The following is a 27,014-nucleotide window of genomic DNA, read 5'->3' as shown; positions in this document are numbered from 1 at the left end:
TTCCTTTCCCTGCTATTCCATCACTCCCTTAAATGTTAATGGCTGAAAGTTCCAATCAGGCTCTTAGTGGCTAATTGTGTATTTCACTGGCAATTTACTTTCCAGAGTTCATATTAAATTGGATTGAAATTGAAAGAATGTGTTAAACTAGATCCATCATACATACAAAATAGAACCAAAAATCAAAATTATCCCAGAAGACTTTACTGCGCAGGAATTACCCATTCAGTCCACCAAATCTGTCTTTGCTTTGAGCTACCTGATTAAATCCTACTTTCTTGCTTAGGCCCCTTAGTTCGTTCTTGGTTCTTTTCCGACAACTATATCATATGCTTTTTAAAGGAATCGGTTTGCTCTGCAATAAGGATTTGTGGCAGAAAATTCCACAACCTAGCAACCCAATGTTTATATTCTCCCTCCATAGCTTTACCCACTGTTTCCACTTTCTTTTTCCTTGGGAGATGTGATCTATAGGGTTTCCACAATTTTGCTAACTGTAAAAGTGGAAGTTTCTCCACCACCCCCACATCCAAAAATATCCTTTATAGTTCATAAGATTAAAATACAGTTAAAATAAATAGCCAAACCTGCAAATGCTTATGGCTATCTTGTGTGTGATGTGGAAGAGAAATGTGCAGTTGGAAGCACGTTACTGAACTGCACTGAGAACAATGGGTGATCCTGGAATTGGACAAACTTCAAAATTCTAAACTTGCATTTTCGATAATTCTTCCCACATCTCGTACCCCACCCCTCCCACCAGCAATCCATTTCATGGACAAATTAGTAGAGCTTGTGGGTAGGTGATCAGGTTTCATTTTTGTTGAAGGTTTATTTCTAAAATTGCAATAAATCAATGAAGGAATTTAGTGGGATGTAAAATCCTGGTTCTGGTGTTAATGGATGTAAATAAAATTTGTTCCTCCGAAGGTTCTGATTTTAGTGACTAACGCTTGCGAACCTCCCATAAAGTGTACCCACAAGTAGTGAGTGAGATGCCAGAATGTGTAGATATTGTATATGCCTTTTGAGCAGTGTTCCAGTTGAAGGGGGGGGGGGGGGGTGGGGGGGAGAAAGTAAAATATAGCAACTGGTGGTTCAGCTTATTCACGATTTGTGTACCTGAGCAATAAATGCCACAGAGCATCCCCACCCCTAACCCAACTACATTTCTCATTCCTCATCTATATTGAGTTGACTGGTTTTACTCTATATTGGGTGTGGTAGGTGGAGTTTACAGTTGGCCTCCGTATCCTTTGATTAGGTGGAGAATGATGACCGCAGGTCCCGTTCATAGTTGCTGTCCAGAGACTCCTGCAAAGTAAACATGTGCAAACATTTTGGGTGGCACAGATTGAATGCTTTACTGAATTTTACTGTCAGATTTCACACATGAAGGAAGATCAGGTGTGCAAGATACTGGATGATGCTGATACAGGTGGCAGATTGGTAGCTCAACTAGGAGTCAACAACTTTAGCAGGGGAATGGAAAGCTTTGGCGAAAAATGTTGGAAAAAGAAAGTAAAGGATTTAGCCTTTTCTTTTTTACTAACTGCTACACAGCAAAAATTCAGACACTTATTTTTCTGATTTTAGGATTTCCAAATTTATGTGGAGGATTTATTTTGTTTTCTGTTAATTTGATACAGTTGAAAAAATATTCTAAATCCAGATTTGAGGTTATACTTTATTGTAGTATTATCTTTTGTTAAGCCTTTATATTCAAAGGATCCCTGTTCGAATGAATGGGCCAGTAATTTTTAAAAAATCTTTATTAGTGCCACAAGTAGGCTTACATTAACACTGCAATTAAGTTACTGTGAAAATCCACCAGTGGCCACACTATGTCACCTGTTGGGGTACACTGAGGGAGAATTCAGAATGTCCAATTCACCTTACAAGCACGTCTTATGGGACTTGTGGGAGGAAACTGGAGCACCCGGATGAAACACATGCAGACACAGGGAGAACGGGCAGACTCTGCACAGACAGTGACCCAAGCCGGGAATCGAACCTGGGTCGCTGACGCTGTGAAGCAACAGTGCTAACCACTGTGCTGCTGTACAAACCTGTTACTGACAGCCAGCCCTTGCTTGCTGTTCATTGGTTGCAGCAGCTAACCACTGTGCTACTGTGTGGCCTGGGGCCAGTAACTTCAGCACCACTGTCACCAACCATTTCAACAGGGAAAGCGGCCAACATTTCTTAATAGTTAACTTCAATTAATTTTCAATTTTTCTTATTGGGAAAGGGTTCCAATTCCTGGTTATTAGTCAGTTAATTCTTATTATTAACTGTACATTATCCTGAAGCACTGATTCTCCTTTTCTTTCCTCCTCTCCTAATTTCAGGCTCCATTAAACTAATAATGAATGGATAAAATAAATAAATTTACTGTTTGCAGTCGTGGCCTACTTTGCTGATTGGTTACTGACTTGAATCTGCTGACTTGCACCAATGATGTCCTGTCCACCTGCATCCAAATGTCATTGAGTTTTTTTTAAACAGCGTGGCAAGAGGACTTTTGGCCCATCGTGTCTACGCCAGCCATCAAACATGTTTGCTCTCATCTCATTTTCTAGCAATTAGACCTCTAAGCCTTGTATGCTAAGTTATTGCAAGTGCTCATCTAAATACTTAGATGATTTGGGGGTTCCCGCCTCCAGCATCCTTTCAGGCAGGAGTTCCAGATTCCCACCACCCTCTGGGAGAAAATGTTTTTCCTCCCATCCCCTATAAACCTCCTGCCTATCACCTTAAATCTATGGCCCCTGGCTATTGACCCCTCCGCTAAGAGGAAAAGTTCCTTTCAGTCACAAAAACAATCTTCAACCATCACACTCTGCCTCCCGTCACTAAGCCAATTTTGGATACAGTTTGCCAAATTGCCCTGGATTCCATGGCCTCTTAGCCTTATTGACCAGTCTCCCATGCAAGACTTTGTCAAAAGCCTTACTAAAGTCCATGTAGACTACATCATCTGCAATACCTTTGTCTACACACGTAGTCATCTGTTTAAAAAATTCAATCAAATTTGTAAGACCATTCTTCCTTTGACAAAGCCCTGCTGGCTATCCTTGATTAACCCTTGCCTCCTCAAGTGGAGATTAATTCTATTCCTCAGATTTTTTTCCTATAATTTCCCCACCACTGAAGTTAGGCTCACTGGCCTGTAATTTCCTGGTTTTTAGATTTATTGTTACGTGTACCGAGGTACAATGAATAGTATTGTTCTGCATGCAATTCAGTTAGATTGTTCCATACATGAAAAACAATGGACATATAAATACACAATGTAAATACATAGTCATGGACATCGGGTGAAGCATACAGAGTGTAGTGCTGCACAGTAGAGAAAATGCATGGAGAGATCAGTTCAGCCCATTAGATGGTCATTCAGGAGCTTGGTAACAGCGGGGAAGAAGCTGTTAGTGTGTGTTAACAGACTTTTGTAATTTCTGCCCGATGGAAGAGGTCGGAAGGGCGAATAACCCAGGTGGGAGGGGTCTTTGATTATGCTGCCCACTTTCCCAAGGCAGCGGAAGGTGTAAACAGAGTCAGTGGATGGGAGGCGGGTTCACGTGATGGACTGGGCTATGTTCACGACTCTGTAGTTTCTTGCGGTCTTGGGTCATGCAGTTGCCGTACCAAGCTGTGATACAGCCAGATAGGATGCTTTCTGTAGTGCATCTGTAAAAATTGGTAAGAGTCAATGTCGACATTCTGAATTTCCTTCGTTTCCGGAGGAGGTATAGGCGCTGTTGTGTTTTCTTGGTTGTAGCGTCCATGTGGGTGGACCAGGACAGATTGTTGGTGATGTGCACACCTAGGAATTTGAAGCTGTCAACTGTCCCCACCTCAGCATCATGGACGCAAACAGGTGTATACGATTCTTGGCTTCCTGAAGTCAATGACCAGCTCCTTAGTTTTGCTGACATTGAGGGAGAGATTGTTGTCATTACACCAGTCCACTAGGTTCTCTATCTCCTTCCATCTCCCTCCTGTGCTCTGACTCATTGTTGTTTGAGATCCGACCCACTGCGGTCGTGTCATCAGCAAACTTGAAGATGGAGTTGGAGCCGGATTTTCCAACAGAGCCGTGTGTGTATAGGGAGTATAGTATATATAGTAGGGGGCTAAGTACGCAGTCTTGTTGGGCCCTGGTATTTAGAACTATTGTGGAGGAGTTGTTTTCATCCTTACTGATTATGGCCTATGGGTCAGGAAGTCAAGGATCCAATTGCAGAGGGAGGAGCCAAGTCCTAGATTTTGGAGTTTTGACATGTGCTTCACTGGGATTATGGTGTTGAACGCGGAACAGTAGTCAATGAATAAGTCTGAAGTAGGAGTCCTTGTTATCGAGATGCTCCAGGGATGAGTGTAGGACCAGGGAGATAGCGTCTGCTGTTGACTGGTTGTGACAGTATGTGAATTGCAATGGATCAGGGCATTCTGGGAATATGGAGTTGATGTGTCTTGTGATCAACCTCTTGAAGCACTTCATAATGATAAATGTCAAGGCCACCGGACGATAGTCATTGAGGCACGTTGCCTGCTTCTTCTTTGGCACCAGTATGATGGTGGTCTTCTTAAAGCAGGTGGGAACCTCAAAACAGAGTAGGGAAAGGTTGAAGATGTCTGTGATTTCCCTACTTCCCTTCTTGTTTGGCTGGAATTTTGCTCCATCTCCACGTGGAACCATTATGCTTATCTCGCCCTGCGAAAATCATGTCTGCAGTGTTGGCTTGTCAAGGTCTGCAATTAAGATTTGTGGAGGAGTCTGACATGAACCAGCTTTGAGAGAGCAGAATCCAGCTGTCCACCCCCCAAAAAATGAAAACCATATTTAGGAAAAATAAATCTATCCAGGTATTTTAAATTGTAACAAACTGAACCACCTCAGCCTCTAGAACTGTAGATAAAATGTATATAGTTGAGGATTGACAATGAACAGGTGGATGTGTCTGATGTTGCTTGTGAAGGATAATCTAACATCTGTTAGGTGGCAAATTTGCAAGAACATTTTCAATTATACCATTAAGTGATGTATAAAAAATGTATCCCATAATTTCCTATATTCTGCTTATAATTATTTATTAAGAATTGGACATCTATATTTAAAATGGATGCTAAAGTGCATAGATTGCAGGTGTAAATATAGAAACTGCTGGAATTGATCAGCCATGTCAGCATATGGAAGTGAAAGACAGGTTAATGTTTCAGGTGGAAGCTAATGCTTACTGTGTTGCAGTAAGATGCGTCTGTGTTTATTTCACTTCTAGCATTTACAATCCTTTGCATCTTTGAATGTACTGTGCTGCTTCTTGTGTCGTCACAAAATAATAATTGAAAGAGGTGTTTAAAGCCAGTGTGTCTCTGACTTAGATCTTCTTTCGCCCTCCTTCACGCTCATGCTGATTTTCATACTGGTAACCAAGTAGTCGCTAAACATTGCTCGGGGGGTAAGACATTGCTCAGTGGGTAATGTGCGTTATCTCTCTCTCTCTCTTTCTCTCTCTCTGTCTATGTCTTTGTCTCTCTCTTTCCCTCAATTCACTCACTCTGTCTCCCTCTCTCTGTCTGACTCTTTTTGTTTCTCTCTTGCTCTGTCTCTTCTCTAGCCCTGTCTCGGCCTCCTCGCTTGCCCTGGCTCCACCTGGCTCGCTCGCCCTGTCTCTGTCTCTTTCCAACGCTCTGTTCATACTAATATTTTACTTTCAACCCCATGAGGTCCTGTTTCATTTGGAAATTTTATTTTGAAAATAAAGTATTGCATTTATATAGTGCCTTTCATGACCTTAAGAAGACACAATTTGCTTTCCAGTCAATTAAATACTTTTGAATTGTAGTAATTAATGTAGTGCAAAAGCCACAGCAGCCAATTTGCACACAAGGTCCTATAAACAACAATGTGATAATGACAAGATCTGCTTTAATAATGTTAGTTGAAGGATAAACATTGACCAGGATAGTGTTTTGTAGTGAGGAAGATCTAGCCGATTAAGTAGTTTGCATCAAATCAAATTTATTTTACCATTTTTACTTCTGCAGCTTGCAATTGCCATGGCAAATCTGCGGAATGCTTCTTTGATTCTGAGCTCTACCGAGCCACTGGACATGGTGGACACTGTCGCAACTGTATTGAGAATACAGATGGTCCCAACTGCGAGAGGTGCAGGGCCGATTTCTACCGCCAGGGTCCGGACGCCCAATGTCTGCCCTGCAATTGTAACCCAGTGGGTGAGTGCAGATCTGTTGAAAACAGTTTTTTTTAAAGTACTTGTGTGTGCACACTTTTGGTACAATAACATTTTGGGGAAAAGCAGCAATTGTATGCTTTGCATTCCGTTGGTAATTTATAAACTTTACTTACATACAGATCTATAGTCTCAATGAGCTAGAAATAAAAAATGACAGTGGTGGAGTTAGAAGAACTAAAATTTCTGCATTCCTTTGAGATTTTGAAGATGAATCAAACTAATATTGTCTGCATCTGTATTTACATCTGCCTCCACCTTTATTTATTTTACAGGATATTATTAAAATTGTAATCCCATACAGTTACTGCAGTTTATCTGACAGCACAGCTGTTGAATTTGCATTGAATCCTCTACATCAATCTCATGTTTATCACTTTAATGTAAGTCCAGCATTCAGTAGAGTCTGCTCCCAACATAATCTGATCCTGTTATCTCGACGTGAGTCCCTTCTGGAGCGGTCCTGGTGCTGAAGGACCCGTGTCCCAATGTCTGGGAGGAGGAGATTGAGGCGAATACTGAGTCGTCGTCCCATGAGTAATTCTGCTGGCACGATCCCGGTTGTGGCATGCGCCGAAGTGCAGTAACCAAAAAGGAAACGCTCCAGCCGTGTTTCCCAGGATCCTGTGGGCATCTTTTTCATTGCCTGCTTAAATGTTTGGACATCCTGTTTTGAGACCGGGTGGTATGGAGCAGTATGTACGTGCCATCCATGAATGACGCAAACCCCTGGCTGGTGAATGCTGTCGGATACCAGGACTTCGGGCAACCAGTGTGTGCTGAAAATGCTCCGCAGTCTATGCACGGTGGCCCGTGCGGTTACACTGGGAACCCAGTCTACCTTCAGCCACTTAAGTGGGCGTCCACGAGCATAAGGAACGTGGCCCCCTGGAACAGACTGGCAAAGTCCATGTGGACCCACGACCATGGTTTCCTGGGCCATCCCAGGAGTGCATCGGGGCTGCCGGCGGGTCTTTTTGGTGCTCCTGACATGGAGCGCAGTTGTGGGCCAACTCGATCTGAGTCTAATCCGAGCCATCTAATATAACTGTGGGCCAGCATTTTCTTCATTGACACCACCAGATGTTCGTTGTAGAGGTCGACCAATCAGTAATGATGCGTGACCATGTTTGGGCATGACCACCGCGTCCCCCACAAGAGAACGTCATCTTTGACGCTCATCTCTGGCAGCTTTGACGTGTAGGCCTTCAGTTCATCTGGCAGCGCCCTGTGCTGGGCCCCAAACTGGACCATGTGCCAAACCCGCAATAATTTTGGGTACGTCTGCGTCCATTCCTTTATGCAGGCCGCCATCACCGGCAATGTGCCTAAGAAGTGGAGGGTGGCTATCAACTCCGCGGCTATGTCAAGTGCAGGTGACTTTGTGGGGAGGGACAGACAGCTTAACGTGTCAGCATGCAGAATCTTTGTGCCCGAATGATGTTCCAGGGTATATTCGGAAGCAGCAACGCCCATTACTGGACGTGGGCAGACTTGATCGGAGGGGTCACTCTGTCCTCTTTAAACACACCAGCAGGGGCTTGTGGTCTGTGTAGACCGTGAATATGTGTTCATAAACGTATTGGTGGAATTTTTAAAGCGTGAGTACGAGGCCAAACCTTCCTTTTCCACCTGCGCGTAGTTCTGTTCGCCGTCCGCTAGTGTGTGGGACGCAAAGGCGACCGGCCGCTCCGATGCAGTGTACTTGTACTGCTCCGATGCTGTACAGTGAGGCATCGCATGTAAGGAGCAAAGGTTCGAGTGGGTCGAAGTGGGTAAGTAATTTGTCCGACGAGAGGCGACGTTTGACTTCTTGGAAATCCCTCTGGTGTGAGGGGCCCCAGTCCCATCGCTGTTCTTTCTTCAATAGTTGGTGGAATGGGTTGAGCAACATGACCATCCGGGGAATGAAGTTTCCATAATAGCTCACCAGACCTAGGAAAGAGCAGAGTTTGTGGGGTCACTAGGGATGGGCCTGTACCTTGCCCTCCACTGGAGGGAAGTCCCTGCACAGTAGCCCAAATATAGGGTTTTTTCGCAGGAACTTCATTGCAGTGTTAATGTAAGCCTACTTGTGGCAATAAAGATTATTATTATGTGACCTCTGGCACATGGAAAACACCCTTCTCTCTCCGGAGGCGAACCCTGCCCCGAGCAAACCGTTCGAGTACCTTGACGAGGGTTTCCCATGTGCTCTCGGTATGAGGTTCTGGTGATGAGGACGTTGTCCAGGTAAACGGCCACCCGTGGAAATCCGCATATTATGTGCTCCATGACATGCTAGAAGATGGCACAGGCCGAGGAGGCACCAAACTGGTGTATTCGTACAGAGCCCAAAGGGTGTTGATTATTACGTGCTTCTGACCCTGGGTCAAGCAACAGCTGTGGGTCTGCAGGCTCTTGTCCAACTTCGTAAATGTCTTGCCCCAGCTGAATCGGGCGTAAAGGTCTTCGATCCGAGGCACCAGATAATGGTTGAAACGGGATATTCGGTTGACGGTCACCCTATAGTCGCCATATAGTCACACCGGCCCATCAGGCTTCATTACTGGAACCACTGACGTGGCTCAATCCATGAAATGGACAGACGTACAGGCCCAACTGCACTAACCGGTCCATTTCCTGGCCGACCTTGGGTCGGAGTGCATACGGCACGGGTTGAACATTCTCATCCACGTTGATCGTGGCCACAGTCCCTCTTATTGTGATGAGGCTCCGGGAAAGAACTGATAGACATTTAGCCAGCACCCCTTCTGGCCCATGGGAGTACATCTGTCATACGCTCTGCCAACCCAGTTGCAGATGGCGCAGCCAATTACTCCCCAATAGGCTCGGCTTCACACTACCACCAGTGGTAGCCACGCGGACTGTGCCTGTACACCATGGACACATGGGCAGTGCCCTCTATCTCCAATGGTTCCCCAGTATAGGTGGCTAGCCAGGCTCCTGTGACCCCAGCTTCCAGCAACCGGAGGCCGGTCCGCATCGCCACGAACGTGCGGTGGCTGATTATGGAGACTGCTGTCCCTGTGTTGAGCTCTATCTTGTTGGGGTGTCCATTAAACTGCAGAGTCACGCCAGGCGGCAAGTGGTGGAATACCCGCTGCTGCCGCCACGTACGGTACAGGACAGGGTGCTCTCGGGGGCATGGGTTGGAGAGGGGAAGATCTCGGTAACATACCAGGTGATGCAGGAGGAGGAGGGGGCCACGGTGGAGGTGCTGAAAGGTAAGTGGGAGGAGGAGTTGGGGAGGAGATCGAGGAGGGGACATGGGCAGATGCCCTAGGGAGGGTGAACTCTTCCTCTTCTTGCGCGAAGCTCAGCCTCATACAGTTTAAGGTGCTGCACAGGGCACACATGACCGGGACAAGGATGAGCCGGTTTTTTGTGGGTGAGGACAGGTGTGTTGCGTGCTCAGGGAGCCCAGCAAATCACACCCATATGTTCTGGGCATGCCCAGCGGTTTGCTATGTGTTTCGGCGGATGTTAATATATTGTTTATGTATAGGGGGGAGGGGGCACCTGGTTGTTTTGTTTTGTATTTAATTTTATTGGGTTCCTTTTACATTTTGTTGTTGACTGGGAACGGCACCCTCGCATGACCTCCAGGAGCCTTGGTCCTGGCCTCGGCAAACCGCTCGATGTGGGCGGCCACCATCTGAGAGTGTCGCGTCGGGGGATTCCCCCCAGTCGCTTCGGGGCGAGACTCAGCGGCGATTTTGCGACCTGCGATGGCCCCCACGATGCGCTGAACCTGATTGCTCTTTTCCGGTAGCTGCCTGCCGGTGCTCCCGCCGGCGTTTGATGTTTAGGACCGCCATGTCCCAGAGCTCCTGGAGCCCGTGTTCGGCGCTCTCATGGGTAAGCGCTACAGCCTGGAGAGTTAGGGGCAGCTCCGTTAGCAGCTTGCGCAGCTTCTCCTGGTCCCGCAATCCACAAACCAAGCGGTGTCTTAGGGATTCGGCCAAGGAGGCTACGAACCTGCAGGGGGTGGCAAGAGCCCGTAGGCGTGCCAAATACCCCCCACCCACCACACTTGACTCCGTTGGGGCCTGCAAAGCCATATGAAACCGGTTGAAAGCCATATGAAAGCCTCCGTAGGAGGCTGCAGATTCAGGTGACAGCCGACCAGATCAATTAACGTATTGAATACAAGTTCATCAGGCTTGTTTGGGTAAGCAAGGTTCTTAATCGAGGCATAAGTCGGGCCACCAACGGCGGTCAGCAATTCACAGTCTGTCGCTCACTGTTCGTATTGACACTGGTTTGAAAAAGCAGTTGCACCATTTCCACATACTGGGCCCAATCGTCCACATCGGCGTCAAAGGTTTCAAGCTTACCGATGAGTGTCATTGGTTTGTCTGTGTTGGAGGCCTCTCCAAGCTCCGCGGAGGCAGGTAGGTCTGTGATTGCGGCAGCTCCACTATTTTCGTCGCCAGTGTAATGTCCAAAGGCAAGGACTTCACACGTAGACAGACTAGATAACTAGGTTTATTCTGCTACTCCTCAACACAATACACTCTCACTTTCCACTCCCCTTCAGGGTTCTCTTCCCCGACCTGCTCCTAGGCCGGGGTTTATATCCTGTGGGAAATCCTCCAATTGGGAGGAGGTTCTGCCCCCTAATCACCTTGGGAGTTTGTATTCCAAGGTGTAGGAGGGGAATATAATACAAGGCAAGTTCAAACCCCTTTGAGGGTCGTAACGGATACATTTGAATTTCATTTGAAAATGGACACACTTGGAAGGGTGTGCATCCTAAACATGGTGGTTTTCAGTAACTATGTGAAGTCCTGGAAATTTGCACATGTGCGAGGAAAGCCTTTTACACAGCGGGTGGTAAATATATGAAACATGCTGTCTGGGGATGTGGTGGGAGCAGGTACGGTAGTGTCATTTAAGGGGCTTCCAGACAAATATATGAATAGGGTGGGAATGGAAGGCTATGGACTCCGTAAGTGCATGCGGTTTTAGTTTAGGCAGGTACCATGGTCGGCGCAGGCTTGGAGGGCCGAAGGGTCTGTTCCTGTGCTGTATTGTTCTTTGTACTTGGCCATTGCACTGGCACTAATTTAAAATTATTGGAATCACTCTAGACTTGTTAAGTGACTTAAGAGATTATTAGGCAGGAGCCCACAGATCTGTTTCAGTATGTATCTACAAAAAAAGAGCAGCCACCACAGCATCTCAGTTACTTTGCTTCAATTTTAGAAAGCCTGAAAGATTCCATCTGGGCTTCAAAAAAAATTATTACAAACCATTTGTACAATTATATGTATTTTGAGCTTAACTTGTCATAACATTTAACTATTTTTTCCCAGACTTTAACTTCTCAGACTCTGTTCTTTAGATGAGAAGTCCAATTTTATAAATGGATTTGATTTGCCCCTGGAGCCCAGATTACTACATCAACTTGTTTTGTCCAGATATCCATGTTATGCATTGAGAACTGTACATGCATGTGTGCACTTATATCAGTAGCTATATATTGTGATGAAGATAGATATGTTAGCATTTAATTTTGTGATTTTTTTTTTTTTTTTTTCTCTCCCCCCCTCCCCTCGAAGATCACAGTTCCTGTATGTTACTCAATATTGTTTAGACTGCCTCATGAATTTGCCACATACATTTATCTTTCGGGATTTGATGCTTCTGATATTGAGGATTTGACAGTTGGTACTTTAATAATAAAATAGCTTCCAGCAAACGTGGGCACTGTTATTGTTGGAATGGTAGAGAACTGAAGATTTTGATTTACCAGAATTATTCAAAATAATGGGGTGGTACAGTGGATAGCACTATCGCTTCACAGTGCCAGGGACCTGGGTTCACTTCCAGCCGTGGGTGACTGGAGTTTTATGTTCTCCCCGTGTCTGCGTGGGTTTCCTCCCGGTACTCCTGTTGCCTCACACAGTCCAAAGGTGTGTAGGTTAGGTGGATTGGTCATGCTAAATTGCCTGTAGTGTCCAAAAGATTAGGTGGGGTTATGGGTTACAGGGATAGGGTGGGGGAATGGGCCTAGGTAGGATGCTCGCACAGAGGGTCGGTGTAGACTTGATGAGCCAAATGGATTCCTTACCATTCTTAATATTAAATACTTTAATCCATTCCTTCTTTCTTCCTTTCCTCCACAGCCCTAGAATCCCTTACTTTCTAGGTGCATAATTCATCTTTACTCCTCTTTGTTTTCAAGGTTCAATCAGCACACAATGTGAAAACTATGGTCGGTGTAGCTGCAAGCCAGGAGTGATGGGAGATAAATGTAACCATTGCCAACCTGGCTACCACTCACTAACTGAAGCAGGATGCAGGTAATTATGTTGTGGTTTCCTTGCCTTTCATGTATTTCCAGGTAGCAGATAATGAAGCAACTTATTTTTGACAGATGTTTATGATTGGCATCCAACTACTCGCTGCTATTAATGCAGGTATTGTGTTTGTGGATTGCGCTCCCCCTCCCCGCAATACTGGCTGTAGCTTTTAATCATTGTGGTAGAACTACTATTATTGGTTATGAGCAACTATATTATTAATGTGCTCGGATAATATTCTCCAGATCACAATTTGATAGTGGCAGTGATTTGTTGATTTCAAATTACGAACACCTCTGCTGAAACAACATGGTAGCATTTTGAGCAAACACATTAAGGTATTGTTACCAGCAGCAGTTTGTCTATATGTGTAATTTGGTTTATACTAGCGTTTGCTGGTACTGTCTTTTATTTTATGGTAACTACAAAAACTTGTTTTTTTTCTCTTTGTTTTAAAAATGAGCTTGTTTTAAAGTTTTGGAGAACTGTGCAGCAAACTTAATATTCTAAACATCACTCGTATGCATTGCCATAATTGAGATACAACATTTTAGAAAACATGGACACAAAAGATAGCAATTAAATTATTAATGTGGTCAGATAATATTCTCCCGACCACAATATGTTTTTGCTGTGGTTCAATCTATTGTATAATATATTGCCCCACTTCAATATAGGGGCATCACAGTTATTTTTGTTATAAAAGTGCTATATAGCTAGCTACTTGACGGTGACTTCATTAGCTATTGATATAAATAGAAAGTGCTGAAAATACTCAAAAGGTCAGGCAGGATCTACAGAGAGAGAAACACTTGATGATTCAGGTGGGTGACCTTTCATCAGAACATATAAATGCACAGATCTAATAGATTTCGAGCAAATACAGGAGCAGGGAAATGTTGGGGGGGGAAGGGTGAAAGAAGGAAAGGGACTGCAGTGATAGGGTGGAAAGCAGAAGTGATTAAATAACCAAGCGGATAATAGTATAAGACAAAATAGAGTGGCAATGGGACAAAAAATAAATAAGAGATAGGTCTAGGCATGAATAGCAGTAACCGGGCCATTACCAGTACCCGCTGTCTGAGAAAAATGAGAGCAGCGATTATGATGTGCCTCGCACCTGGAACACTTTTCAGTTCTGACAAAAGGTCACTGACTTGAAATGTAAATTCCGTTTCTCCCTCCTCAGATGCTGCCTGACCTGCTGAGTATATTCAGATTTCCAGCATTTGCAATACTCTGCATTTGCATTAGCTAGTTGTGCTCCAGTTGCCATCTGTTCTATAGATGTTTTGGATTACGTGCAGAAGCACTGTTGAGGTTCAGGTGTCCTTGTGTTTCTTACCTGCTTTCTCTGTTGGCAGACCATGTGCCTGTAACCCTTCTGGTAGCACGGCCGAATGCAGTGTCGATACAGGGCGTTGTATCTGCAAGAATAATGTAGAGGGATTCAACTGTGAGAGGTACGTTTTGTGGGATCTTTTGTTGATACATAATTCTTAACAGTTCTAAAGAAAAGTTGTATTTCTACATACGCTATTTTGTATAGCATTACATAGAATTAACAGCACAACAGTGTTTATGCTCCACACAAGTTCAATTAAAGCTATATAGGGCAGGAATGAAAGTGGGTTTTCGGGCATTCTAGGTAGCATTACTGAGGCAACTGGTTGTCCTGAGGGGGAGAGTTTGTGCCAGAGCCTGCCACTACACCACAGGGACCGGAGATGGCACAGGAGAGCCGGAGGACTGGCACCCAGTAAGGAAAGGAGGGAAGTCCTTTGCCAGGAGGTAACTTTCTGTTCAGTATCATCTCCTTCTGCCTTCAATGGCTTTTACTCCTCCCCTGATGGGTTGTCCCTTCCAGGACCTCTCCATCCACAAGGTCCACACCTCCCTGGAAGGTCATGTAATGAAGAGCTCAGCAGAGCACCAAAATGACAGACGCTTGCAGGAAGGTTTTGCAGGACATGACCACATCAGGCCCTGGACAGTGAGCCTTTTGAGCTTGCAATGCCCCATTGTTGTGATCCTGATGTGCTCTCCAGCATCGGTAAAGAGGACATCTGTCGTCTGGGTGGTGCACCAGTATGCAGCCAACTGGGAGATGCCACAGGTCTGCACTGATTAGGTCACAGAAGCCTGACCATATGCCTAGAGAGGCACTGTCTCCTTTGGCAGACAGTTCTATGGCTCTTTGACTCCCTGTAGATCCTGTGTTGAGGATAGTGTTTCCTTATGCCCTTGCCCTTCCCATCTGACACTCTGCCATTCCTATGCAAGCTGCTGCATGTAATGGCCTCAATTTGTGAGAGTGCAGCCTCCTTTTCAGGCTTTCCCCTTCCTGGTGCACAAGCAGTCTTACCCATTTATCCAATGATCATGCAATGTCAGGAGGGTGACGACTGCCTGAGCTGCCAGAGTTCTTAATGCTGGCAACTTCCCTGTCCTGTGACAGACTGCTGCAGTTTTATCTTCAAATGTTTACGCCCTTTAAGCTTAATAAAGCATTTTTACTCTCCTTTTTAAAATCTTTCCACTTCCATGACTTGCCCCAGATGTGATCCATGCCTCCATGTAGCTGGCCTGATTCTAAAAGCTGCGCCGATTCTGAAAAGTTGTGGTAGGTAGGCTGTTAATAAGCCCACACCGATGTTAATTGGCGTGGGAGAGTTTCGAGGCGCAGGGGAGTTTGGAAGCCCATGCTCTCTCCCCTGTCTTCGAGAAAGTCAGGGAGAGTGGAAATGGAGCTGGGGCTTCCAGCCATGCAGCATAGCAGCCATTTTCTTTTTGTCTCCCCCTGCTCCCCTCTGTTTCGACCTGATTGGAGTTGGGAATATCCGGCCCCTAATATTCTCCTGATCTTCGTGCTTTTTACCTTACACACAACTTATAATAAGCAATGGGGGAATCTGACTGGAACAATGTTTCTGTATTTAGCTTTTTGTCAAAGTTGTATGACTTCCCTGAAGGCCATTGTTATTTCCCACTCTGTCAGTAACAACGTCTTCCTCTCAAAAAAAAAACCCCTCTAATCAAATTGTTTCAGCAGAATTCAGCAAACTCGAATTTTTGAAACTTCGTTGTTAGCTTTCATCTGTGGCACAGTGTGACATCCTGTAACAAAGTGCACAACTTTGTACCTGTTTATTTGGAGTGACTTGCTGCCTAGCTACAGCGGTTTTGCAGTAAATAACGGCTGTTCTTGAATGCAAGAACATTGCATGCCGTATTTAATTCCATACTGGAGGATTTTAATTAATGTTTTAGTCGCTCAGCTATAAAATCCTATGGAATGCCTCACTGATCTGTGAAATCTCTCCACTTTCACATGAATATTCAAGTCCTACATTGCCCTACCTCAAAACACTTGGGAGACATGCCCTCATTTCCACTCAGAAGGGTTGATATTTATCTTTGGAGCTTCGGTAGCTTCCTTTAATGAATTGCCATTTACATGAGAGATTCATCCAATTTAGGAGAATGTTTTGATCATCTGTTGAACTAATCCATTTGCAGGCCAGCAGCTTAAGGGGTAGTATGTACTTCTTCCTTGATCAAACAAAGCTATCGAATCTATCGACAGCAGGACAAAACACTCCTTGGTTAAGGCATTAATAATTATGTGTCCGTAGGAGTGAGCTGTGTTTTTGGTTTTGCCTGAACATCCATTTTGAAATCCTCTGGGTCAAAGGGCATTTGTTTCAGTGGTGACTGAAGACATACATTGGTGGCTTCCAGTAATAACCAAAGGGGTTTACTGATAACCGGCAAAGGCTGTCAGATGACGAGCACAGAACACTATACAACAGGTCTTTACACTTCAGCTTCCTCGTCCACACTGCCCAGGCTCCCGTGCAAACTCTCCATTGGCTGGGGTTTGCACACTCCTGCACAATTGGCCCCGAGCTGGTCACATGGTCCATGGAGCCTGCCTCCTTGAAGTGGCCGTGATACCATAATCCCTCCCACCTTATGTCCCTTAACACACTACCGCAAAACCATGTACAAAAGTTACAATGGTTAACGGGGACAATAAAGCAAAGAGTCCATCAAAAGGTCAATTGGTCCGGAGACCTCTGGATCCTCGTGGACTCCGTAGCCCACCCCCAGGCTCGGAACTCTTTTGGATGATCAAGAGTAAACAGTCAATGCTGCCTCAGGAGGAACCACTTTGATAGGTGAACTAGCCTCACTGGCCTTGACATTCGCAGAAGGTTGACCAAAAGCAGGAGTCCCTGGCTCCCCTTGGCTGGACAGAGCTACAGGAATATTCACAATGCTCACTGGACTTGTCAACTCAAATTCGGGGGTCGCCAACCTCAGGTGGTTGATGTACTTTTTGGTGCTCTTCCCGTTAACATCAACCGCATAAGACACCAGCCCTGACTGGGCCGCAACCTGCACTTCTAACCATGGCCAACTGGCAGCAAAACGGTGGGCCAAAGCGGGGCCTCCCACACAGAACGCCCTGTCCCCTCTCCGTTCTGACCATTGACTCTTCCAGAAGGCCTGACCTACCTCCACGATCCCCGTCAAATTTGGAAATACAAGATTCAATTGGATTCTCAGCTGACGGCCCCTGACGGCTCAGCTGGTGTGACGCCCATGGTTAAATGAGGGATTGAGTTGTACAACAAAAAATTATCCAACCTCTGACAAAGTGGTTTATTGGATTGCGTTTTCATGACATTCTTGAGTTTGAGTGGCCCTCAGCCAGACCATTCGTTGGTGGGAGGGGGCTGTCCTAGTGTGTTATAGGCTATTTGCTCTCTCAAAATGCTGGAAATCATCGCCTGAGAATGGAGTGCCATTGACCAAAGCAATTGACTCAAAAGCCCATGAATGGCAAAGATTCGGCGCAAGGCATCTACCATGGCCGCCGAGATAGTGGTCTCCACTTCTTGAACTGATCGCCTCTTTGAGTGGCCAGCATCAAAAAATATTGCCACAGAATGGGCCCACATAATCAACATGGACTGTGGTGCATGGGTGACTTGGCCATTCCCAGGGGTGAAGGGTGGCAAAGATGACTACATTTGGCAAGGTTGGCACTGTTGTACTAGTTCTTCGATGGCTTTGGCTATGCCTGACCACCAGATGTAACTACGTGCCCACATTTTCATCTTTGTCCTGGATGGACACTATGTAACTCTTGAAGGAAGGGCCCCTTGGCCTGAGGCGCAACGACCACCCATGATCCCCAGAGAATTATGTCATCTTCATATGTCAACTTGTCTTGAAGAGTGAAGTAGGACTTCAGCTGTTCAGATTTCTTGTAACCATAGCCAGACTGTATCGTTAGTTTAGGGTCTCTTTGGGTCCATCTGTGGATGTGCCCTGCGGACACTGGCAGATTGTCTAGGATGTTTAGGGCTAGAATGATGATCTGGGGTACCAGTGATGGCGGAATGCTCTTAGCTAGGGACAAGCAACTTAACACATCCGTATTAGCAATTGTGTCTCAGACTGGTGCTGAAAAGCATAGTTGCAAGCCACCAACGGCAGGGCCCAATGCTGCACCCTCGCTGAGTCTATGGGCGGTGTTGGCATGTCTTCCCTTAACAGACCCAGTAATGGTTTGTGGTCAGCCACGCTGTCGAACTGTCGCCCGTACACATACTGGTGGAATTTCTTCACAGCGGATATAACCGGCAAGGTGGCATAGTGGTTAGCACTCTCAGTGCCAGAGACTCTGGTTCGATTCCAGCTTTGGGTGACTTCCTGTGTGGGGTTTTGCACTTTCTCCCCATGCCTACATGGGTTTCCTCTGGATGCTACGATGTCCACCCAAAGTCCAAAGATGTGCAGGTTAAGTTGATTGGGCATGTTAAATTGCCCCTTAGTGTTCAATGCGCTGGGTTCTAGAGATAGGGTAGGGCAGTAGGCCTAAGTAAAGTGCTCTTTCAGAGGATAGGTGCAGACTCATGGGCTGAATGGATTATTTCTGCACTGTAGGAATTCTATGGAAAGCCGCTAACTCGTGCGTAATTTGGTTCTGCTTCAGAAAGGGTCCTTGAGGCAAAGGCATTCAGAACCATCTACCATTTTGCGGGATAAAACTGCCCCTGTACTCTAAGGGGTCATGTCACATGTCAGCACAATTGGGTTCCCTGGATCAAAATGCACTAAGGTTTGACCTTTGTAATGCTTACTTCACAACTCTGAAGGATTCCTCTTGAAACTCCCTCCATTGCCACTGCTGATTCTTCCTTAATGGTTGGTGTGATGGTGCGGCTAGATTCAAAATAAACCTTCCAATGTCATTGACCATACAAAGGAAGGACTTGAGCTTACTGACATTTTAGAGTGCAGGGACATCTCAAATGGCCATGACCATTTCAAGACTGTCACATCAACGCAAATTCCTAGGCACCTCACTTCTGAGGCCTGATAGGTACATTTTTCACAGGATCCCTGCTTCTTTAATACTTCCTCTAGGCTGGCCATGTGTTTTTCTGGTGAAGTGCCAGTAGCTAGTACGTTATCAAGGTAAACCGTCACCTTGGGAATTCCCGAGAGGAGATTTTTCCATTATGTGCTGGAAGGTGGTGGCAGCCTGGTATACGGGAAGAGACCTTTATGGGTATTGATTGTAGCAAACTTCTGAGACTCTCCATCCAACTCTAGTTGCAGGTAAGCATGACTGAAGTCCAATTTAGAATAGGTTAGCCCCCTCCCCCCACTGAAGATATAGAGATCTTCAATTTGGGGAATCGGATACTGACCGACCTGGGCAGCTTAGTTTATGGCCAGTTTATAGTCCTCACAAATCCTTATCGACTGATCAAGTTTAAGGGCAGGGACTATCGGCACCCACTGTGAAAACTGAACTGGCTTGATTATACCCAGTTCTTCCCATCTCTTTATCTCTGCTTCAACTTTCTGATGCAGTTCTAATGACACTGATCTGGCTCTGAAGAACTTGCCTGTCCATTCCGGATTGACCAGCGCTTTTACATCTTTGACCTGGTCCAATTCTTTATGGAAGGTGTCTTTATACCTCAAGACATCCTGGAGAATGCTGTCAGATATTTTGAAAATTTCCAGCCGGTTCACCCTAACCTTCTATGACCAGTCTCTTCTCAGTAGACTGGATCTATGTCCTTCCAGGACAACAAAGGGCATATTGACTTCCTGTCCTCTGTAGGCCACACAAAGCCTTGACTGTTCGGAGGATTTTCAAAATATCGAAAGCTTGGCAGTAGTACCATTCAAGCTTAAAGGCTGTGTTCTTGCATGCGGATATCGCAGTCACCACATTCACTGAAGCCCCAGTGCTGACTTCCGTTTTAAGGGATTTACCATTTAACCGTAAGACAATTTCAGTCAGAGACGTCTTATTCAATTGGAGTGCATTCAACCGATATGTTGCATGCTCCTCTTCACCATCACTCAGAAAGAGATTGTGTTCATTATCATATTGCTGTTTGCAGGACGCTGTTGTGCTTAAATTGGCAGCCGCATTACTGCATTTCAAAAAGTATACAATTGGTTCTAAAGTACTTTAGAACCTTCTAGGGCGGCATGGTGGCACACTGGTTAGCACTGCTGCCTAAGGCGCTGAGGAACCGGGTTCGATCCCGGCCCTGGGTCACTGTCTGTGAGGAGTTTGCACATTCTCCCCGTGTCTGTGTGGGTTTCACCCCCACGACCCAAAGATGTGCAGGTAGGATGAATTGGCCACACTAAATTGCCCCTTAATTGGAAAAAAATAATTGGGTACTTTAAATTGATTTTGGAAAGCAAGAAAAACTTTAGGACCTTCTGAGGTCATGGACAGTGTTGTGTAAATACAGATCTTTTTCTTTTTGGCATCATCTAAGATAACAAGAACTGAGTTTGTTCTATACAAACATTCCACCAGAGGAAAGTATTCATTTAATCTCTCGTCTCATTTGATGCTGATTAATTTTAAACCTGTTTCCTCTAGTTTTGTGGCCATTGTCCAAGTCAAATAGCTCACATACTATGTCTCAACATTTTTAATGGTCTGGATCATGTCTCGCTGTAGTTATCTTCTCTAAAATGAAAATTTGTTCAGCTCTATCAGTTTCTTCATAACGGAGGCTTCATGTCATTTGTTCATTTTTGTCATTCTCCCTGAAGTCCCTCCCACAGCTTCAGTGTTGCTTTGGGTTCTAGGTCAGCTTTGCAATCTGTGGGCTGTGCAACTGCAGTTGAAAGGTTCACTTAGTTCACTTACAGTACTCCATTTAAATGCTGTGACCTGGCCCAGAATATAGAACCTTTCACTTGCTAAGTTGTAACTCAAAATAATTTCAGAAGTAATTGTCTTCTGTCATCTTCATTCAGTAGTAATCAAAACAGTTGATTAGAAATTTGAATTGGGTATTGCTAAATTGTATTAGCTGAGGATACTATTATTTGCTTAGATAGTTTGTTGATTGAGGTTTGTTTTAATTGAAAGCAAACAATTGTACACAGATTTTAATTCTGCATTTTATACAGAAGCATTTAGTAACTTAGTAATAGAGTTCTTATCAACAAGTTAGTTTGAAATGTTATCCGTTAGTATATTCATAACAAAATATTCTTTCCTTTTTCTATTTAGATGCAAGCCAGGATTTTTCAACCTGGATCCCCAGAACCCCCATGGCTGCACAGCCTGCTTCTGCTTTGGCCATTCATCTGTTTGTAGTAAAGCAGAGGGCTACAACATGGGGAGGATCACATCCAGCTTTAGCACAGGTATTGCTGAGATTTTCTAATATACTCGCCTCCATATTCCTAGCTATGGCCATGTACTTACTTGACTTGCTATTGCTGAGCTTGATGAAGACTTGACAAGTATCATAAATTCCAGCTCAGCTTCCAGTACAAACTTTGTTGTATGAACAGATGATTAAGCTTTCAATCTTAAAATATGTATTTTGTGTACATGGAAACATAGTTTAGACTAGAAAATAAGTTAGTTTTGATCTGTTGACTGACTCCTTTCTTTCCAGTGGAACATGTCCAATTTGCACTGTCACTCAATCTTGAACTCTATCCCTGTTCTCAATCCTCTGAAGGACATATTAGAACACCTAATAGATTGCAATTGATCCCCAAAGGTAATCAAAAACCCTGCAAGATATAATCCATTGTTTACCCTGACCGGTTATTTTCTGATAGAAGCATCCCTGAGGTCCAAACAGACTTTTTTCAATGAGTTCTATACCATACTTGTCTGTATCTTTACTGTAACTAAACCCTTTGGAAGACATTTATTAAAGGAGTTCATTTGCACAGTAATCATTAACTTTGGTCACTCCTTTCATGTCTGCTGATGTATGGATGGTCAGTTGCCCTGCTGTACCTTCTAATTGCTATAATTATGTTTGTTACGGTTGTGGGAGCACCTTATGGAAAACTGTGCTACCGACTTGCTGTATATTACTTCTTATCTTTCACTTTGGGGTGGGGGATATTTCTGCTGATCTGTGTTCCTAACCCCTTTTACTAATTATGTAACACAGCTATTGTAAATGATCAGACTCTCAAGTGGATACTGTACTTTATGATCCTGTTGATCTTTTTAAAGATCTGTGTTGTACTGCCAAGTAAACATGCAGTGAAACTGAGCATAGTTCCTGCATAACGGCGTTGAATGAAACAGTGATAATAGGCCAGGCCAATACGTCACTATGCTTCTAGTGTGGTGTGAAGAGTTTGTTTACTTTTCTGTTTGGATATGCAGGTGATGACGGATGGCGGGCTGAACAGCGAGACGGTACTGAGGTCCTGCTTCAGTGGTCCCCAGTGAGCGGTGACATCTCTGTGGTCTCTAACGATTATTTTCCTGTTTACTACATTGCTCCTGGTATGTAAATTCAGTGATTTCACGATATGTTATCTTGTTCCAAAGCAAATGAGCACAACTGATGTGATAGCTGTTGCTTCATATTGCAGAGCAAATAGAAAATTTATTGAGATGATGTCTAAGGTTGAAGGCCTATAACCATCAGAGATTATATAAATTACTCCTTTTTTTCAAAAAAAAGTACCAATTTAGATCCTTGCAGACCTAACCATTTTTTCCTTGTGTTCTTTTTACAGCAAATATCTTGGGGAATCAACTGATGAGCTATGGTCAGAACCTGTCTTTCAGTTTCTACGTGGACAAGAGAGACACACGTTTATCAGCCGAGGATCTAGTGCTGGAAGGAGCAGACCTGAGAGTAACAGTTCCACTGATAGCTCAGGGAAACCAGTATCCCACAGAAAGCCCACAGACATATGTCTTCAGGTAAAATGAGATCATGTATATAGTCAGTAAAATTGGAATCAATGATTGTATTGTAATTATCCATTGATTAACACATTGGAGAACTGGGCTGAATATAGAACATTCATTCAGAGGAGATGTGAAAAAGCAAAAGATAAGCAAAGAGAGTGTTATGAAAAAAGATGGGTAGCTGCCATAAAAGGGAATCCCCAAGTCTTCCATAGGCATATAAATAAAAGGGGGTAAAGGAAGGAGTAGGACTGATCAGGGATTAAAAAAGGGATTTATGCTTGGAGGCAGGGGGCATACCTGAGGTATTAAATGAATACCTTGCATCTTCCTTTACCAAGGAGGAATATGCTATCAGGGCCACAGTAAAATAAGTGGTAATTAATACACTAGAAAGATTTCAAATTGATGAGGATATATTAGATATGCTACCTATACTTAAAAGTTGATAAAGCACCAGGACTGGATGAGATACATCCAAAGGTACTGAGGGAAGTGAGAGTGGAAATTGCAGAAGCGTGAAACATAATTTTCCAGTTTTCCTTAGATTCAGGTGGTAACTGGAGAAGTGCAAATGTTACATACTTGTTCAAAAAAGAGTGTAAAGATAAGGCCAGCATTAACGGACCCATCAGTTTGAATTTGGTGATGGGGGATCTTCTGGAAACAAGCATTTGGGGCGAAATTAATAGTCACGGACAAATGCAAATTCATTAAGAAAAGCCAAATTTGTTAAGGGCAAATCGTGTTCAACCAATTTGCTGGAGCTTTTTGAAGAGGGGACAGGGGACAAAGATGATTGATGAGAGTAATGCTGTTGATGTGGTGTACATGGAATTTCAAAAAGCATTTGATAGAGTACCGGAAAACAGTCTTGTGAGCAAAGTTTATAGCTCATGGAATAAAAAGGACAGTAACAGCATGGACATAAAATTGGCAGAGTGACAGGAAACAGAGTGGGGGTTAATGTATGTGCTTCAGGATGGTGGAAGGTTTGTCGTGGAGTTTACTCTTCCTGATGACCTAGACCTTGGGTGTGCAGGGCACAATTAAAAATTTGCAGATGATATGAAACTTGGAAGCATTGTGAACTGTGATGGGGAGAGTATAGAACTTCAAAAGGACAGAAACAAGTTGGAAGAATGGGTAGACAAGTGACAGATGAAATTCAGTGCAGAGAAATGTGAAGGAACTCATTTTGGTAGGAAGAACATGGAGAGACAATACAAAGTAAAGGGTAACGGAAGTGCAAAGGCGGAGGGACCTTTATGTATATGTGCATAAGTTATCGAATGTCATAGGGTAGGTTGTGAGGCCGTTAATAAGCTACACCGTGTCCTAGGCTTTACTATAGGGGCTTAGAGTACAAGAGCAAGGAGATTACGTTGAACTTGTATAAGACACTATTTTGACCTCAACTGGTGCAGTGCAACTAGTTATGGGAAGATCTTTCAAAAAGATGTGAACACATGGAAGAGAATGAAGAAAAGATTCACAAAACTGGTTCCAGGAATGGGGAGCTTCAGCTTTGAAGAGGTTGGAGATGTGATTATCGTGTTCAATTACATAGACTCATTCTGGGCTCCAGACTTTGAGAGAGGCCAAATATGTTCACTGTATTCTGGGAACTTATTAATGGCAAATGGAATGTTAGACAGTGTGCCAGAGACTTTAACCTGTTTTAGACAGACAACATCCAATCAATTGGTTGGTCTCTTCCTCCTCCTTCCCCCCCCTTCCCAATTTGACATAAGTGGTTTAAATCGCTGGGGATGGTTCTGTCAGTTTTGCCCTCCTAGTTACTCTGAAAAGGTAGAAGCAAAAAAGTATTTCCAGCTTCAGAGTAACTATTTTAAAGACCCCCACATGGGGATCCCTTGCCCCTAGGCCATTTTAAAGGGAGTAAAGTACTTGACTTGTGTTTTGCAGCAATGCAGAATCTGTATCGTAATTACAGTTTAAGGCAACTGTCTATGCTTCAAACAATTGATTGGATGTTGTCTAAAACTACCTTGAGTAGTTATTTCACACTAGTTTAATTGTAGTGTATATTTATATATGCCCACAGTGTTCCATGTGCTCCCAGACTGCATTGAGGTGGTTGTTTCACACCATCTTCAAACAGATTGTTTAAATATGCATGCATGGAGTCCCATGTTGCTTGAACAGTGTGAAACCATATGCTGCTCTCAAAGCAGGAGCCATTGTCTCTATTATAATAGCAGGATCAAAGCAGTCATCTGCTTTGACTGAGTTGAAAGCCAGGTCTCAGAGGTGAAAACTTGTTGGTGTTGTGCACGGAACCTCCCAGTTCCATGTATTCAAAGCAATGTCAGTTTAATTAGTAACAAACTTTACTCCCATCTGCAAGAATCTGCTGTCCTTTGTGCACTCCAATTCGAATCGCGTTCAAGGGTCTGTTAAATACCCAAAGTCGGTCTTACGTTTTGAGCTAAATTTGAAATAACTACTCCTTATACTTTTACTTGAAAGTACTTTTGTAAATAAATGTTTCTAATGGTCCACTTTATTTTGTTGGCAGACTTCATGAAGTGACAAGTTATCCCTGGAGGCCACAGCTTTCTTCTTTTGAATTTCAGAAGCTTCTCCACAATTTGACAGCTATCAAAATTCGAGGCACGTACAGCGAGCATAGTAAGTGTCCTCTGACCAATCTGTGCACTTGAGAGTCACAGGAGTTTAGAAGAATGAGAGGGGTCTCGTTGAAATGTACAAGATGTTGACAGGGCTGGACAGATTGAATGCAGGGGTGATGTTCCCTCTGGCCGGCGTTCTAGAACAAGGGGTCACAGTCTCAGGATATGGAGTAGGACATTTAGGACTGAGATGAGGAATTTGTTCACTGAGGATGGTGAACCTATGGAATTCTCTACTACATGTGGCTGTGGAGGACCAGTTACAATGTATTTTAAGAAAGAAATCTTTAGATTTCGAGACCAGTGCTTCCAAATTTTTTCAGTAACAGCACACTTCAATGAGATAAACGATTCCACGGCACACCCACTTTTCCCGCTGAATCGTTTGCTCATTCCATCACATTTACTGCGGTTACGGTCTTAGTAGAGAGGTTTGCAGCAAACAATTGAAATTCAATGGATCAGAGAAAAACGTAAAGTTGAATAAATAGCAACATACCAGGTTAGTCGGAAACCTGGGGCTTCCGGTGTGCGCAGAGGCTTTTGATCTGGGCAGGAATTGATGAGAGGGCCACCCAATCCACTGACCAGTGCGCGCTCCTGTTTTTTTTACTGTAAGCTAGTGTTGAAAATGCTAACTCGCAAAGGTATGGTGGTTGTTTTTTAAAATTCTTATTCGCTTACTCCTCGTTGCTGGCCTCGAACAGGTTTTGGAACAGGCCGACAAACTGCCCCCAAGTGTCCAAGAAGCCTTCCTCCGACCCTCAGATGGCGTACTTAACTTTCACCAGGTGGAGAAATTCTGAAAGGTCAGCCAGCCAGTCTGCAGCTGTGGGTGGTGCTGCTGATCGCCAGCCAAGCAGGATTCTCCGGTGTGCGATTAGGGAAGCGAAAGCTAGGGTGTTGGCCCCCTTCCCCATGTGTAACTCTGGCTGCTCCGATATCCCGAAGGTTGCCACTCTCGGGCATGGCTTCACCCTCACCCCCTCAACCTTGGACATTGCCTCGGAAAAGGTTGCCCAGAACCCAGCAAGTTTGGGAAAAGCCCAAAACATGTGGGTGTGGTTGGCCGGGCCCCTCTGACACCGTTCACATTTGTCCTCCACCTCCGGGAAGAACCTGCTCATTCGGGTCCTGATCAGGTGTGCTCTGTGCAGCATTTTGAGCTGCATTAGGCTTAGCCTTGCGCAGGAGGAGGTGGAGTTAGCCCTGCTCAGTGCATCCTACCCCTATCCCCAGTTTGTCCTCCCATTTTTGTCTGGTCTCGTCCAGTGGAGTCCGGGCTCTGTCCAGTAGCTGTCCGTATGTTTTCCCACATAGCCCCCTGTGGTAGTACCAGGTATTGCGGTACCTAAGAGGCTGATGACCATTGGTTAGACCCAAGAATCTACCATTGGCTGGTGTACGTAGCTCCGCCCTGACAGGCGGAGTATAAGAAACGGTGCCATCCCAGCAGCCTTCACTTTCTGTATCTAAGCTGCTGGGGAAAGAGTTCTAGTAGATTAAAGCCTTCAGTTATGAAATCACTTCGTCTTGAATGTAATTGATT

At 44.5% G+C, this 27,014-nt stretch overlaps 1 protein-coding gene across 1 annotated transcript in view; it reads left to right on the top strand.

The window, feature by feature from the left end:
- Positions 1-27,014, top strand: part of lamc1 (laminin, gamma 1) — a 368,639-nt gene that overhangs the window by 261,660 nt on the left and 79,965 nt on the right. Inside the window, exons 5-11 of the mRNA XM_072511236.1 lie at positions 6,052-6,240; positions 12,451-12,568; positions 13,933-14,031; positions 21,144-21,280; positions 22,272-22,394; positions 22,631-22,820; positions 25,351-25,463. Of these exons, the coding sequence (XP_072367337.1) occupies positions 6,052-6,240; positions 12,451-12,568; positions 13,933-14,031; positions 21,144-21,280; positions 22,272-22,394; positions 22,631-22,820; positions 25,351-25,463 (969 nt within the window). The remainder of the gene's footprint in view (positions 1-6,051; positions 6,241-12,450; positions 12,569-13,932; positions 14,032-21,143; positions 21,281-22,271; positions 22,395-22,630; positions 22,821-25,350; positions 25,464-27,014) is intronic.

The sequence above is a fragment of the Scyliorhinus torazame genome, chromosome 7, assembly GCF_047496885.1.
Source record: "Scyliorhinus torazame isolate Kashiwa2021f chromosome 7, sScyTor2.1, whole genome shotgun sequence".
NCBI classification, from domain to species: Eukaryota; Metazoa; Chordata; class Chondrichthyes; order Carcharhiniformes; family Scyliorhinidae; genus Scyliorhinus; species Scyliorhinus torazame.
The sequence above is the reverse complement of the archived record's forward strand: the minus strand, read 5'-3'. Positions and strand labels throughout refer to the sequence as shown.